The sequence below is a fragment of the Pygocentrus nattereri genome, chromosome 13, assembly GCF_015220715.1.
Source record: "Pygocentrus nattereri isolate fPygNat1 chromosome 13, fPygNat1.pri, whole genome shotgun sequence".
In the NCBI taxonomy this organism is placed as follows: Eukaryota; Metazoa; Chordata; class Actinopteri; order Characiformes; family Serrasalmidae; genus Pygocentrus; species Pygocentrus nattereri.
This window is the reverse complement of record NC_051223.1, coordinates 4,869,994-4,885,435: the sequence shown is the minus strand read 5'-3', so window position 1 is coordinate 4,885,435 and position 15,442 is coordinate 4,869,994. Positions and strand designations below refer to the sequence as shown.

Here is a 15,442-nt window from a genome sequence, read left to right as displayed (position 1 = left end):
TGTAAAGCTGACCTTAAACCTGACAGCGCACAGATAGCAGCGGTTCGCAGACTTGCTTTACTCTCTGATTGGATAGATTAGAGACTGTAATGGCTTTTTATCTCCTTCAATAGCACTCAGCACTCACATGTACTGTACTCTGAATGTCGCACTCTGGATGAATGCCGATGTCTGCCCATAGCCACAGAGCACAATCTTTTTCTGTACATTGTTGTTGTATATTACCACTTAGGTGTACATATCTGCATACATTAAGTATTTGTATATAAACATGACTAATGCACTGACCAGCCATAACATTAAAACAACCTTCTTGCTTCTACACTCAGCTCCACTGACCATATAGGAGCATTTTGTAGTTCTACAGTTACAGACTGTAGTCCATCTGCTTACATACTTTGTTAGCCCCCTTTTACCCTGTTCTTTAATGGCCAGGACCCCCACAGGACCACTACCGGTACAAGTGGATCAGACACAGCAGTGCAACTGGAGTTGTCCACTCACTGTCCACTCTATTAGACACTCCTACCTTGTTGGTCCACCTTGTAGATATAGAGACAGTAGCTCATCTGTTGCTGCTTATCTGTGTTGGTCATCCTCTAGTCCTTCATCGGGGGTCACAGGACGCTGTTGGCTGGATATTTTAGGTCCGTGGGGGTCCTGACCACTGAAGAACAGGGTGAAAGGGGCCTAACAAAGTATGTAAACAGATGGACTACGGTCTGTAACTGTAGAACTGCAAAGTGCTCTTACATGGTCAATGAAGCTGGTAAAATGGTCAATGTGTGTAGAAACAAGGTGATGTCCTTAATGAAGTGGTCAGTCAGTGTATATGTATATTATTAGGTATAATAAATGTCAAAAGATCATGACATTAAGCGGCATAACTTCATTCATGCTATGTATCTGTAGCCATATAGCAAATGTATTCCATAATCTTGCGACATCTGATTGTACATTTATGTATAAATACTAAAACCTCCTGGAACCACGTCTTCCAGGGTGCAAGACTGTGTGTAAATACAGTGACACACTTGACCGAAACTTGATTGAATGACTGAGAGAAACTGCGGTTGAGGATCTTTTTGTCCACTTTACATTTGAACTTCAGTTCCATTCCTTTAGAAAGGAGTTTTGATGAATGCGGTGACTCTTGTGATTAGCTTGAAAGGAGGTGAGTCCGTTTCCTGCAGACTGGACAGCCTGTTGTGACCCTTTGAAAAGAGTTGGTTTTTGAAGAGAGCCCATGCTGTTTAAGAGACTGAAATAAAACGACAATATGAAAAGCCTTCTGTGTGTGTTGTGTATTGATACTGTGAAAGTAGTGCTTACAGGTTTACAAAGGAAAGCTTTAAAGGGGATTTTCCAAAATCTCTGCATCATTTAGAGGTTAAGATGTAAACAAAAGTATTCAGAATGGTTTGTTGTAGATAATATTGCTGACTTTACAGTGGTGGTCTACAACACAAATATAGCCAGGCAGGTTAAAATAGTCTTAGACTGTTACGACTCTGGGGTTCATGATGTTTTATTCTGTGCAAAAAGGCCAAAACTATCAGGCAGCGTATTCACAACCATTTCATGTAGTAATTATCTGGGAAGGAGCTTTTAGGGGTATTAAATTCAGACATCTGGTTCCTATCACCACCACTGTGAACAATTCTGGCTCGGTTTGTCTAGATAGGAGCATTTCACATCAAACCACTCTGTATGACTTTGTGTTTACCTTTTACTTGTTTAAAAATGTGGGAAAAAATACTGAAATCCCAATTTAAGGTAGAGTTTTTATATTTGTAAAAAAATATATCGATGAATTCCATTTATGTCTACTTGACCAGGATATCACTAAGCCTTTGCTTCTGTACTTGAGATACTTCCCTGTGAAGCGCAGTATCACGTCTTTGAGCTGAGTAGTTTCTCTGGATTATTGGAGGGGTAAGAGTAATTACATTTAGATGAAAGTTTACAGGAAAATCTGAAATTTGTCTTTTAGATGGTACGATATGTATTGTTTTTATTTTTGAGCTAGCCAAGGTAAAAAAGAAGGTAGAGAATTATTATTAATCAGGAGTTGAAGAGGTTTAATTTGTCTGAAATTTAAACTTTCAGTCTGAGCCAAAACCAACACGCAGCATCATGTTTTGACTTTGCACCTGACCCCAGCCAAATCGCATCCAGGTTTTGTGTCTGAAACTGACCCGAGCCCAGCAAAGTTCTGTCCGAAACTGACCCGAGCCCAACAAAATTCTGTCTGAAACTGACCCAAGCTCAACGAAATTCTGTCTGAAACTGACCCAAGCCCAAGAAAATTCTGTCTGAAACTGACAAAGCCCAGCAGTATACTGTCTGAAACTGACCTAAGCTCAACAAAATTCTTTCCAAAACTAACCCGAGCCCAAAAAAATTCTTCACAAAACTGACCAGAGCCCAGCAAAGTTCTGTCCAAAACTGTCCCAAGCCCAAAAAACCTTGTGTGAAACTGACCCGAGCTCAACAAAATTCTCTCCAAAACTAAGCTGAACTGCCCCATCATCACCTGAAGTACTGAATAAAACCTGATAGGATAACAAAATAGGATAATACAATAACAGCCATCATGATGATGGATAAAATTTTACATTATACAAAATAACATGATAAAAAAAAAACAACTGGCTGTTTAAAATTAGGCTGAAATACTGCTTTAACAAATGTAGTCATCAAGCAGTGCCTTCCAACAAATGTTTTCATTCTGGATCAACTTTCTATAATGAGCTTTTCTCATGATGTGCAGTGCTATAATAGCATAATATTAGTCTTTATCTGTTTAATCCCTAAACTCTATTTCTTTACACAGATCATGGGGACACCTCTGGTCCCGGAGGGCTGGTGTCCAGCACAGTCTGGTGGTTTACCTGCTCAAACACACCTGATTCAACCTGTTAAATTGCCAGTTTTTTGAGCTGGCTTTCAGTAGGGCAACTACCTGGACACCAGCTCTCCAGGACCAGAGCTGGGTTGACGTAGAACATTTTACATAGATTGTCAGATTGTCATAAGTTGTCAGTCCTCTGGTTCTCCAGAGTCCCATTTACTCTTGGGTTCCTGACTCCATTTTGCATAGATGCCTTCTTCATAATCTCCATTCCCTTCAAACTCCTGATCCAGAGAGATGCTCTTCTCCCCTGAGCGTTCCTCATTGGTCCACACCACTTCCTAGATGAATAAAAGAAGTTTAAGTTCTGAGGAACCAGGCAGAACTTTGTGACCACCTCCTCGTTTCTATGTTCTTCAGTGGTCAGGACCCCCATGGACCCTCACTGAGCAGGCACTATTTGTATAGTGGATCAATTGCAGGACTGCAGTAACACTGGCGGTGGTGTGTTAGTTTGTGTGTTGTGCTGGTCTGAGTGGATCAGACACAGCAGTGCTGCTGGAGTTTTTAAACACCTCAGTGTCACTGCTGGACTGAGAACAGTCCACCAACCAAAAATATCCAGCCAACAGCGCCCTGTGGGCAGCGTCCTGTGACAACTGATGATGGACTAGAGTATGACCAACACAAACTGTGGAGCAGCAGATGAGCTGTCGTCTCTGGCTTTACATCTACAAGGAGGACTGACAAGGTAGGAGTGTCTAATAGAGTGGACAGTGAGTGGACACAGTGTTTAAAAACTCCAGCAGCACTGCTGTGTCTGATTAACTTGTACCAGCACAACACACACTAACATACTACCATCATGCCAGTGTCACTGCAGTGCTGATGAGAATGATCCACCACCCAAATAGTACCTGCTCTGTGAGGGTCCATGGGGGTCCTGACCACTGAAGAACAGGGTAAAAGGGGGTAACAAAGTATCAGAGAAACAGATGGACTACAGTCTGTAACTATGGCGTAGAAACAAGGAGGTGGTCATCATGTTATGCCTGATCGGTGTATATAAGCATGGTTACATGATAAGTACAGTAACTCAGTGTATCTAATGCAAGGTCACCATAAAAGGTCATGCTTAGTGAGAGAGGCTATCCACTCTCAGAGTGGTGCCCCACTTATTAGAAAGTATTATTATTAATAACAATTTCTAATACCTTGATTACAAGTGCAAATTCAACTAAAATGCCTACAATATTAATGCTGCAGTCATAATTCTGTGTTTCAGAGGGAGAACAGGTTTCACCTCGATCCTCGATTGTGCCCACACGGTCATAAACAAGTACCGGTACATATTCAGAGCTAACCTGCACACATACCTCGTCGTGCTGCTGCAGGTATTTCTCTGTATACTCCAGCATCCGCCTCTGTGTGGCTGTTTGATTAAAATATCGTTCTGCCTCCTGAGAAACAAGAAACATTATATAACATGTTTTCCATTTCACTGGTCTAACAAAAACACTGCGCATGATGAAAGCAGTGTAGCCGTTAGAAATTCTGGTAACTTTCTGTGAATGTCCCATTTGTAAGCATCTATAAACACACTCATAGCATGTTATAATGCATTCATAAGGCATTAAAAACATGCTGTAAATACACTATATTGGCAAAAGTGTTCACTCACCCATTCAAATCATTGAATTCAGGTGTTCCAATCACTTCCAAAGTGTATAAAGCCGAGCCCCTAGGCCTGCAGACTGCTTCTACAGACATTAGTGAAAGAATGGGTCGCTCTCAGGAGCTCAGTGAATTCCATTCATATTAGCTCAAGAACGGCGTAGAGAGCTTCATGGAATGGGTTTCCATGGCTGAGCAGCTGCATCCAAGCCTTACAACACCAAAGCGTGGAATGCAGTGGTGTAAAGCGCCGCCACTGCACTCTAGAGCAGTGGAGACGTGTTCTCTGGAGTGACCAATCACGCTTCTCCATCTGGCAATCTGATGGATGACTCTGAGTTTGGTGGTTGCCAGGAGAACGGTACTTGCCTGACTGCATTGTGCCAAGTGTAAAGTTTGGTGGAGGGGGGATTATGGATTTTAAACTAGTGCTGCCATCAGTGGTGTTTCACCCAATGTGGGAAATTTAATGTACACCACCGTTAGCTTGGCACTAACTTAACACTGCAAACCCAATATCCATTGCTATCAGAAATTAGCATTACTGTAATATCGTGTAGTGTTAGAGAGTGAAGGGTTCTAGTGCTTGATGTTAGAACCAGTGAAGGAACAAATTACAATGACAGCATTTTACTATCTCCCCTCTCCCTCTCCAGGCCTTCACTCCACAGTGACTTCACGTTCATGATTTCGGAGGGGTTTCAAGGGACGGGACTGATGGGTACTTGGTTTGCTGTGATGTAATGTAATGTCTTATGTCTGGAGAGCCTGTTTGGAGCATCTGAATATTCAGGATTTAATTTTTATAAACATTTATAACCATGTTTATAATGCCTTATGAATGCATTATAGCATGTTATAAATGTGTTTATAGAAATGTAAATACACTGAATTACACTGCATAGCTATGTTTACTACACTTTATTAATTGCTTACAAACGTGACATTAATACAGTGTTACCAAAATTCTTTATACACTCTCAAAAAAGATGGTTCTTCGAGGGTTCCTTAGTAAAGAAAATGGAGTAACACTTTACTGTAGGGTGCTGTTCATATGCCTACATGACAGCTACAAGCTTGTCCTAACAACTGACATAACCCTACATACATAGTGCATAAAAATCATTTATGAATGTTTATTCCAACAGGCATCATTCGCTATAAAGCATATGTTTGCCAATTTTGATCAAAGTCAGCTAAAGTAGCCTTTATGACAGATGACGCCTGTTGGAATAAGCATTTATAAAGGTATGTAGGGCTGTGTCAGTTGTTAGGACAAGCTTATGTAGGTGTCATGTAACTTTATGAACGTGTTACCAAAAATGGCTCTAGAACTTTAATCACGCAAAGAAACTTTTGCGTGATTAAAGGGTTCTTTGCATGGTGAAATTGTTCTTCAGATTGATGGAGAATGTGCTGTAGATGGTTCTATGTAGAAAGTTTTGAAAAAGGTCCTATATGGCACCAAAAAAGGATTGCGGTGTCAAGTTTGTAACAATAGAAGATGCTATATAGAACCATCTACAGCACATTCTCCATCAATCTGAACAGCCATTTTGATAAAAAGGTTCTAAATAGCACCACAAAGGGTTCTTCCATTGTTACAGTATCAAGATACAATGCTATATAGAACCATGTGCAGCTACAAGTGTACAAATCATGCTAGTAGCACTGAACAGCTTCTCTACCTTCAGGAAACCCAGCCCAGTCATGCTCTACGCATACAAAAAAGGGGGGTTCTTTAAGGGTTCTTTAGTAAAGGAATTGTTCTATATGGAATCATTTTATGCTTGTTGTTAGAATCTTCACAACAGAACAATAGCAGAACCCTTTTGGTGCTATACAGAACCATCTATATTGCATCCTCCATCAGCCTAAAGACCCATTTCACCATGCAAAGAATAATTTAGGCATGAAATGGCTCTATATCGAATTCATGGTTCTATTTAGAACCATTTTCTTTACTAAAGAACCCCTGGAGTACCATCTTTTCAAGGTGTGTACAATGGCTACAACTGTATAAATCATGCTAACAGCACTGAACAGCGTATGTACTTTCAGAAAACCCAGCCCTGTTCTGCTCTACACAAAAAAAGGGTTCTTTAAGGGTTCTTCTCTTGAAGAACCATCTTTTTAAGCATGTGATGTAGCTGCTACTAAATAGAACCATTCACTTTCCTAAATAACTCTTGAAGAACTGACTTTTTTTTAGGAGTGCAGCGGTCACAAGTTCACCTCTCAACAAGTGCATTGAAAATTCATTGACCACCCGCAGGCCTCTCACTGAGGTTCTAAACTGGCCATTGCATTCACGCTAACAGCTTGATCACCACCTGAATGGCTTTGCTGGTGCTCTCACCTCTCACACTGGAGCTTCGGCATTTTATTTTGGACCAGATGGATCCAAAAAGAGAAGAACCGAGTCTTAGTTGTCATGCTGAGTGTAAAAAGACGTTTAATGCAGTTCTACCAGTTACTCAGCACTTGCAGAGGCTTATACTCACTTATAATGAGGTTAGGGAACCAGTGACCAGAAGGTCGACAGTTTGATCCCGAGAGCCAACATTACATGACTGAGGTGTCCTTGAGCAAGACACCTAACCCCCAACTGTTCCTCGGGTGCTGCGGATAGGGCTGCCCACCCCTCCCGGGCAAGTGTGCTCACTGCCCCCTAGTGTGTGTGCTCACTAGTGTGTATGTGGTGTTTCACTTCACAGATGGGTTAAATGCAGAGGTGAAGTTTCCCTATTGTGGGACTAATAAGGATCACTTAACTTCTAATGGTTCTTCAAGGGTTCTTTATGAAAGAAAATGGTTCTATATACAACCATGAACACTCAAAGAACGATTAAAGGGTTCTCTGCATAGAATGGGTTCTGCAGATTGATGGAGAATGTGTTGAATATAGTTCATATAGAACATTTTTGAAAATGGCTCTACATAGGACCAAACCTAGGCATTGATCTATAGGCTAATAAATACAACCAGGCTAGCACTCTTACCTCAGTCTTCTACCAAATCACAAAGAAAACATAAATTATGTCTTCATTCTTCACAAAATGGACAGCACGTGCTGTTCTTATGCTTTCAGCAGAGAAAAGGACCCAATCTGAGGTAAGATAGATACTCAGCCAGCTTGTTAACCTTAGCTTCTTCTCCTCTGAGTAGTTGGTGTAATTTAAATGTGATTTTCCACTGAACTATTGACCGAATTGGACTGTGCTGACCGGTCGTGGGTAGAAGTGGCGCTGCTGTAGACCCCACTGCTGCCTGTATTCATAGTAGTAGTGCATATTCTGCTTCATGACTTCATCTGAAGGGTCGAACAGCATGTAGCTAGAGGCGCAAGGAACAGCTCTGCGAGCGTCATTCACTGCAGACAGAGAAAGAGGTGAAAAGAGACAAACAGGAACATCACATTTCAGCTCAACTTACCATCTGTCCATCTGTTTCTCTGCATACTTTGTACCCCCCTTTTAATTTGTTCTTCAATGGTCAGGACCCCCACAGGACCACCACTGGAGTTTTTAAACACTGGCCCCTCACTGTCCACTGACACACCTATCTTGTAGATGTAGAGATGATAGCTCATCTGCTGCTCCTTCATCAGTGGTCACAGGAGGCTGCCCACAGGACGCCGCTGGCTGGATATTTTTGGTTGGTGGACTATTCTCAGTCCAGCAGCGACACTGAGGTGTTTAAAAACTCCAGCAGCAGTTACTGCAGTGCTGAGAATGATCCACCACCCAAATAATACCTTCTCTGCGGTGTTCCTGTGGGGGTCCTCACCACAGCACTGAAGCCCAGGGTAAAAGGGGGCTACCAAAGTATACAGAGAAACAGATGGACGACAGTCTGTAACTGTAGAACTACAAAGTGCTCCTATATGTTCAGTGGAGCTGATAAAATGGACTGAGTGTAGAAACAAGGAGGTGATTTCAACATTGAGAATTTTGTGCATATATACTTTACACTCACTTACTTTTATAATAGGCAAACTGGAGATGATGGTACATGGTAGCCACAAACTTCTCCACAAAGAATCCTCCCACACTGGGTATCAGGTTTTCTTCACATTTGACCTTACACCTTAGAGCCTCAATGCAAGCATCTGCAAATAGGACGCAGGACAGATGAGGTCAGGCAGGAGGCTCCATGGATCATGATGTTTGCAGATGACATTGTAATCTGTGGTGAGAGTAGAGAGCAGGTGGAAGAGAATCTGGAGAGGTGGAGGTTTGCACTGGAGAGGAGAGGAATGAAGGTCAGTAGAGACAAGACAGAATACATGTGTGTGAATGAGAGGGAGGCAGGTGGAAAGGTGAAGATGCAAGGAGTAGAGGTCGTAAAGGTGGATGACTTCAAATATCTTGGGTCAACCATCCAGAGCAATGGACAGTGCAAAAAAGAGGTGAGGAAGAGGGTGCAGGCAGGATGGAGTGGGTGGAGACGGATGTCAGGGCTGATGTGTGACAGAAGGATGGCAGCAAGAGTGAAAGGGAAGGTTTACAAGACAGTAGTGCGTCCTGCTATGATGTCTGGTTTGGAGACTGTGGCTCTGTCTAAAAGAGCTGGAGGTGGCTGAGATGAAGATGCTGAGATTTTCGTTGGGATTGACAAGGCTGGACAAGATTAGAAATTAGCAGATCAGAGGGACAGTGAAGGTGGAGCAGTTTGGTGATAAAGCCAGAGAGGCCAGGTTGAGATGGTTTGGACATGTGTTGAGGAGGAATAGTGGATATATTGGTCAAAGAATGTTGGAGATGGAGCTGCCGGGTAGAAGGAGAAGAGGTAGAAGGTTTATGGATGTAGTGAGATGGAGATGGTTGGTGTGAAAGTAGAGGAGGCAATGGATAGGGCAAGATGGAGGCAGATGATCCGCTGTGGCGACCCCTAAAGGGAGCAGCCGAAAGAAGAAGAAGAAGAAGAAGACACTTAAGCCTGGGCAATAAAATGATAACTATAAGGAAATCAGACTGGTTTACATCAAAAGATTATGCCATTCTGTTCTTCAGCCCAGTTATAGCAGCAAACGTTTCCCTTTTAACAGTTGCTGCTTCTGAACTCTAGGTGGCACTGTATATCTTTGGCCCTCTAGACAGGGAGGGGGGAGAAGTCTAGCCATTCACTAACAACAGCACAAAACAGCAGGACATTCAGCAGTTAGGTAAACACTCTAGACCCTGCGGTGGGGAGTGCGGGGTTTGGGGGGACGACTCTTGATGAACTCTGGGAGGTTACCGGAATGGATGACTGACCTCTCAGCACTGTGCAATGTCTTCAGTGTCTCCTTCTTTGCCAAAACTATAACAAGCATCGTCTAACTGAATATTTCAAAAGCGAATCGCCCAAATATTTAATCAACACTCTCTCAGTGCTTTACTGCTGTAGGGGTGGAGTGAGAGAAGCTAATGCTAACCTGCTAAAGAAGCATACAGCTCTTGGTGCATTACGACATCAACCGCTCCCTCACAGGCCGCAGTACACAGAGCGTGTTCCTGTAGATACTCTCTCAGCGCCTCTTCCATATCAATGACAGAGCCGCTGTAGTCTCCGGAGTTCAACAGCAACACAGCGGTCAGGAAACTCCTCTAAACACAGCACAAACACATTAGTCATCGTCCAAACAAGACAGTAAAGTCATCTAAAGCGACAATTCACCAACACATCTGTTTCACACACTTTCTCTCCTCATCTTAAATGCTGCCGATCAGCCAAGCCCATATGAACATCTGATATATGGCACTCTATGGATTTCAAATATATCACATATATTAGCATATACTGTATGGGTCTCCCTTATCTCTAACTTATCTTAGTCACATATGGACAATAACAATAACCATTCTAGACATACAAGTGTGATTTAACATGTGATTAAGCATTTTTGGTAAATAACTAAAAATGCCTTCCTTCTTGATCAGCGAGTCATATGTGGCCAGAGGTGGACGAAGTACACAAATCATGTACTTGAGTTGAAGTAGAGACACCCAAGGTAAAATATTACTCCAGTAAAAGTAGAAGTTCCTCCCTTTAGACCTCCACTTGAGTAAAAGTACTAAAGTATTTCCCTTCAAATGTACTTAAGTATAAAGTAAAAGTACTAAAAGAGTAATTCTGGCTCTGATGTCCTGTTATCATTTTTATAACCAGACTGGCTTCATGAACTCATTTCAGGTGAAAGTCCTCCAGCGTCTCTCTTGGTAAACCAGTCTTTTAATAGAACGTCATTAATTAGTGACGCTGACGTCTATTAAAATGATCATAAGCACAAAACACTGAAGGTAAACAGTTTCCATCAGGGAGAACCGAGTGGCTCTGAAATCACTTTTTACACACAAGCAAAGTTTCAGTTTCAGATGACTTTGTAAATTAGTTTCAAGCTGATTAAAAACTGGCTTTAAACTCAGGATCACAGATAAGTTTTCCTTCACTGTGTTGATCTGTAGGCGTCTGTTCATAAACATAAACCAGCCCAAACTAATTTACTATAAAATGAAAGTGTTTGTATGAATTCAGAAAAAAAGAAACGCACCAGTCACGACTCCATATGTGGACATATTTCTATATTGTGCTCTCTTTACACAAAGTTAGGTTACTGGGTCGGTATGACCAACAGGTCAAAACCAGCTCAGAACAAAGTGACCGCTGGGCCCTGATTGGTGCTCTGGCTTTGTGCTTCTTTTGTTTTGACATGTTGCGTTTTTATACACACAGAAACCAAAAGGAACGACAGATTTCTCAAAATGTAGCGGAGGAAAAAGTCGGATATTAGACTCTGAAATGTAGTGGAGTGAAAGTAAAAAGTCGCCCAAAATGGAAAAACTTAAGTAAAGTACAGATACAGAAAAAACTACTTAAGTACAGTAATGAATTACATTTACTCAGTTACTGTCCACCACTGTATGTGCCTGATGTGTTTCTGTCCTCTGAGTGTCCTTTAAAGCCAGCCTGACCTCATACTGTCTCTCTTCGTGATTGGTGAGGGAGTCCTCCAGGCCAGGAATGCTGGTGTAAATCTTCATGCGCTCCACCATCAGGGTGTCGTTTGGGTTCTTCTGCAGATACGTGTGTGCTGCTGACGCAGCGTTCTCCGTCTCGTCTAGCTGAGGAGTTCAACGTGAGTTCGCTGTCAAAGTGCAGCAGAAAAGTCTACAGTCTCTCTTACCACAAATGTGGCTGATCAGTGATGTGTGAAGGCTAATGTAGCTAACAGGTAACGTTAATGGAAGCTTATGCTACACAAACACTATGATAATAAAGACACTGTATGACATGCTGGACAAAACATCTCACATAGCTAAAATGAGTTGTAGCATATATAGTGTGCAGATACTATCAGGTGAGCACCCGATACTATCAAGTGAGCACCAGTGGTGAGCTGTGCTAATTATCCTCTTGTTTTTCTGTCATGGAAGAAGACATGTATGACTTTTATGAGTCACACCAGGTGGCACAAGAACAAATAAAGTGACTTAAAGATGATGAGGTAAGTTTGGCCATAAAAACCTTAATAATTTACCAATTTGTCCCTTTCAAAGAGATACAGCTAAATGTAGGCCCTGCTAGATACGGTTAGCTAGCTATACGGCTTGCTTTGTTCTCTGTGAAATACATCTTAGGCTTGGTGAAACGACACATTCGTAGCTACCTTTTAGTTTAGGCTACTTAGCTACCAATGTTCCCACAGCTTGCTAACAGTAGCCTTTTGTTAGCTAGCTAACAAGCCAGTTAGCTACCTAGCCAAGAACGCTGTCTACGTGCTCAGTTGCTTAAAGTACATAACTAGTTAACTTGGCTTTTGCGTTAAAAACTAAACACACCTGTGACAAAAATCCTCACCACATAGTATTGGGTGCTCACCAGATAGTATCTGGTGCGCACCAGATATTTACCTAAAAAAAAATACAACACATCCCTTTCACCTCCCTTTTTTTTATCCCAACTTTTCTCCCTGACTAAGTGGTGTCCAATTCCCATCTGCTAGCTCTCCTAGTATCACACAGTGCTACCAAACTGGGATGGTGAAGCGATTTTCTCTGTGGAATCTTTTCAGAATGATGCTAACACAACATATTGGACAGCTCAACATGCTTGCAGGAGAACACTAACCATCAATTCTGTTATGCCCATGTAGGCTAGCATCACACTGAGTGAGAGCAGATGGGGTCAGTTATGCTCTCTTGGACCTCCTGGCTACGGATTGCCGTGGCATCATTGGGGACTGAACTCATGACCTCCTGACAGGGACAGTGCTCAGAAGCTTCCTTGAAACTTGAAGTTTATCTATACTTTTGTCCATGTTTGTAGATAACAGTAGGTGTCAGAAATTTTAGGTTCTTTAATTACTTGACGCAGATTAAGGACGTTGTAGAGTGATTTAGGCCTGCAGTTTGCACAGTGTTAATTGGTGTCCGTACGCTTCCATTACCTGTTAGCTACATTTGCCTTGTAGCTCCAGTAAAAACTCAAGAGGCAAACTTCAGACACCCATTTTTGGGCAGATTTACTACATTAGGGTAAAGAGAAGTTGTAAATGTGTTTTGTTTTGTTTGTTTTGTTTTTTTTTGCTTGAACTGTCAGTTAATTAGCATTGATAATGGTATTGGCACTTTCCATGAATAGAGTTCAATTTATGTTCCATAAAAGTAATAAAGTGACTGTTGTTGTTTATTATTTCTGTGAAAAGTTAAGGGATCTGTACTCTAACTTGAAATAAAATGATTAAAATTAGCATTTAAATGATCACAAAAACACAGAAATGGCAGTATGCGAGTTTAACATGATGAGTTTGGCTGCTAGTCTCACTGACATTGAAAGTATCATTTTCTGAAAGTTAAGCACTTAATTAGATTTTTTTTTAAAAGGGCAAAGAAAAATGAAATCTTTAAATACATGAAAAAATAACTCTTAACAAAAAGTGTGTATAATTTTATAATTGCTGTTGTGGATTGCAAACCAACAAAAAGCATTTATACATAGCGTTAAATATCCAATACATGATTAAATAGGGGAGTGGCATATTTTGACATATGGCGTATCGCTGCTGTTGGAACAAAACTTCGTATCTCGATTTTTGACGTTTTTCAGTTTTTGACATCATTTAAAAATGTTTGTTGGCCTTTACATTGTGTGTAAATGTCATGAAGAATGGACCAACAGAAACGGCCCAAAATTGCTTGGAAAAAATTCTGGTTCCATTGACTTACATTAAAAGTAAAGTATGTTTTTTCCTTCTCCTGTAAAGTTACCACTGTGGAGATACGAGGTTTTGTTCTGACAGCTGGGATATTTTGAGGGTATTTTTTGTAAACAAGTGAGACTTTTAACCAAACTGTTCCTTTAATTTAACACAAGGTTTTTACTCTATAAATTAATATATAGGAACCTTTCCGACTGTGAAGTAAAAGAGCTCACCCACCTCATGATAGGCAAAGTGTAGATACTGGTATGGTGTCCTTCTCTCGAAATCCTCTGTAATTTCTTTCCCCAGGGGTCTGAACACAGAGGGTGGGAAGCGAATTTTGCACCTCTTCACACAAGACGCACGCAGAAGAATGTGCCAGAATGTCCGAAGCCCCGGGTCAGCGGATTGACCCACAGCAGGGTCGCCGTCTAGATCACCATGTCTGCAGCTGTTGCAGCAGAAGGCCACACTTTCCTTCATGAGCCGGTACAGACGGAGGCTCAGCTTCAAGTAGGTGACGCTTTCTTTCCAGTTTTCCGCCACATAGTGGTCCAGGGCTTGACCATAAGCAAACTCAAGGGTCAGTGGATAATCTTTGGGGCCGTTTCCAGAAACAACAGCTTCCGGAAGAGCAAACCAGACAATGAGGAACAAAGAAACTACCACCACACATGGCTGCTTGGTCATCGTAGAGCTGGACATTTGGCCGTTGTCATAACAGCACGTTTAAATATAACCAAACTGAACCACGTTCAGAGTCCTCGAAAATGGAGATGTGGAAGACTGTGTGTGTGTGTGTGTGTGTGTGTGTGTGTGTGTGTTTGTGTGTGTGTGTGTGTGTGTGTATGTGTGTGTGTGTGTGTGTGTGTGTGTGCGTGTGAAAACACTTAAGGGACTTGGGGCTTCCGAAATATGTGCAGGAGATTGTATGCAAACAGGCAAAAGGGGGCCGGTGTTTCAAACAGCCCAGCCAGTGTTGCTGATCCCAGTGACCACAACCATCTCAACAGTTATTACTGTTTAAAGGAATACTGTAGTTTGGAAAAATATAAGTTGCATGACTCCCTCTGACCCCAAATGTAGTCAACATGCCAAGACATGTTGTCCAAAACTTTCTTCTTTAGTTTTGTTGCATAAGGCTAAGGTACCCCTGCTATATAGATCAACATGACTGGTCACCAACAAAACCAGCATATCGTTGCTGTCAGAAGAAAACCTTGTATCTCCATTTTTGGCATTTTTTGACATAATTTGAAAATATCTGTTACTCTTTACATTGTTTGTAAATTTTATGATGAATTGTCTAAAAGAAATGACCCAAAATGACATGGGAAAAATTCTGATTCCATTAACTTACATTGAAAGTAAAGTAGGTTTTTTCCTTCTCCTGTAAAGTTACCATTTTTGACATACAAGGTTTTCTTCCGACAGCAGCAATATGTTTTATACAACAGTTAGTTCCGGCCACGCAAGCTGATTGGTTGAGAAGTGTTCTAACTGCGCTGCTATTTCTCCATAACATCACAGGTTTTTCACAAATGGTGTATCACGCCACTAAGATGCCGTTGCTAAGCAACGACTTTGACAGCTGTAGGAGACGCTCAAGCCATTTGAACGTTTTTACTTCTTACTTTGCTAAGAAGTACTTACTAAACTGTCGTCACCACAGAACAGCTTTTCAGTCGGCAGCTGTGACAGAAGAACAGCTAAACAACCTGGAATCAGCC

At 41.6% G+C, this 15,442-nt stretch overlaps 1 protein-coding gene across 1 annotated transcript; it reads right to left on the bottom strand.

Annotated features, from left to right (window-relative positions):
- Positions 1–1,093: 1,093 nt before the first annotated feature.
- Positions 1,094–14,988, bottom strand: LOC108431379 (endoplasmic reticulum protein SC65-like). Its single transcript, XM_017704464.2, has 7 exons — positions 13,950–14,988; positions 11,485–11,634; positions 9,948–10,119; positions 8,511–8,639; positions 7,756–7,901; positions 4,231–4,314; positions 1,094–3,195 (listed from the first exon to the last, which is right to left on the bottom strand). Exons 1-7 carry the CDS (start codon positions 14,415–14,417, stop codon positions 3,043–3,045), a joined length of 1,302 nt encoding a protein of 433 aa, XP_017559953.1. The 5' UTR covers positions 14,418–14,988; the 3' UTR covers positions 1,094–3,042.
- Between the last annotated feature and the right edge of the window lie 454 nt (positions 14,989–15,442).

Coding starts and splice junctions, on each gene's coding strand:
- LOC108431379 (XM_017704464.2), bottom strand. CDS start 14,417: ATGTCCAGCTCTACGATGACCAAGCAGCCATGTGTGGTGGTAGTTTCT. Junction 11,635..13,949: donor TACACTTTGCCTATCATGAG/GTGGGTGAGCTC, acceptor TGAACTCCTCAG/CTAGACGAGACGGAGAACGC. Junction 10,120..11,484: donor ACGAAGAGAGACAGTATGAG/GTCAGGCTGGCT, acceptor TGCTGTGTTTAG/AGGAGTTTCCTGACCGCTGT.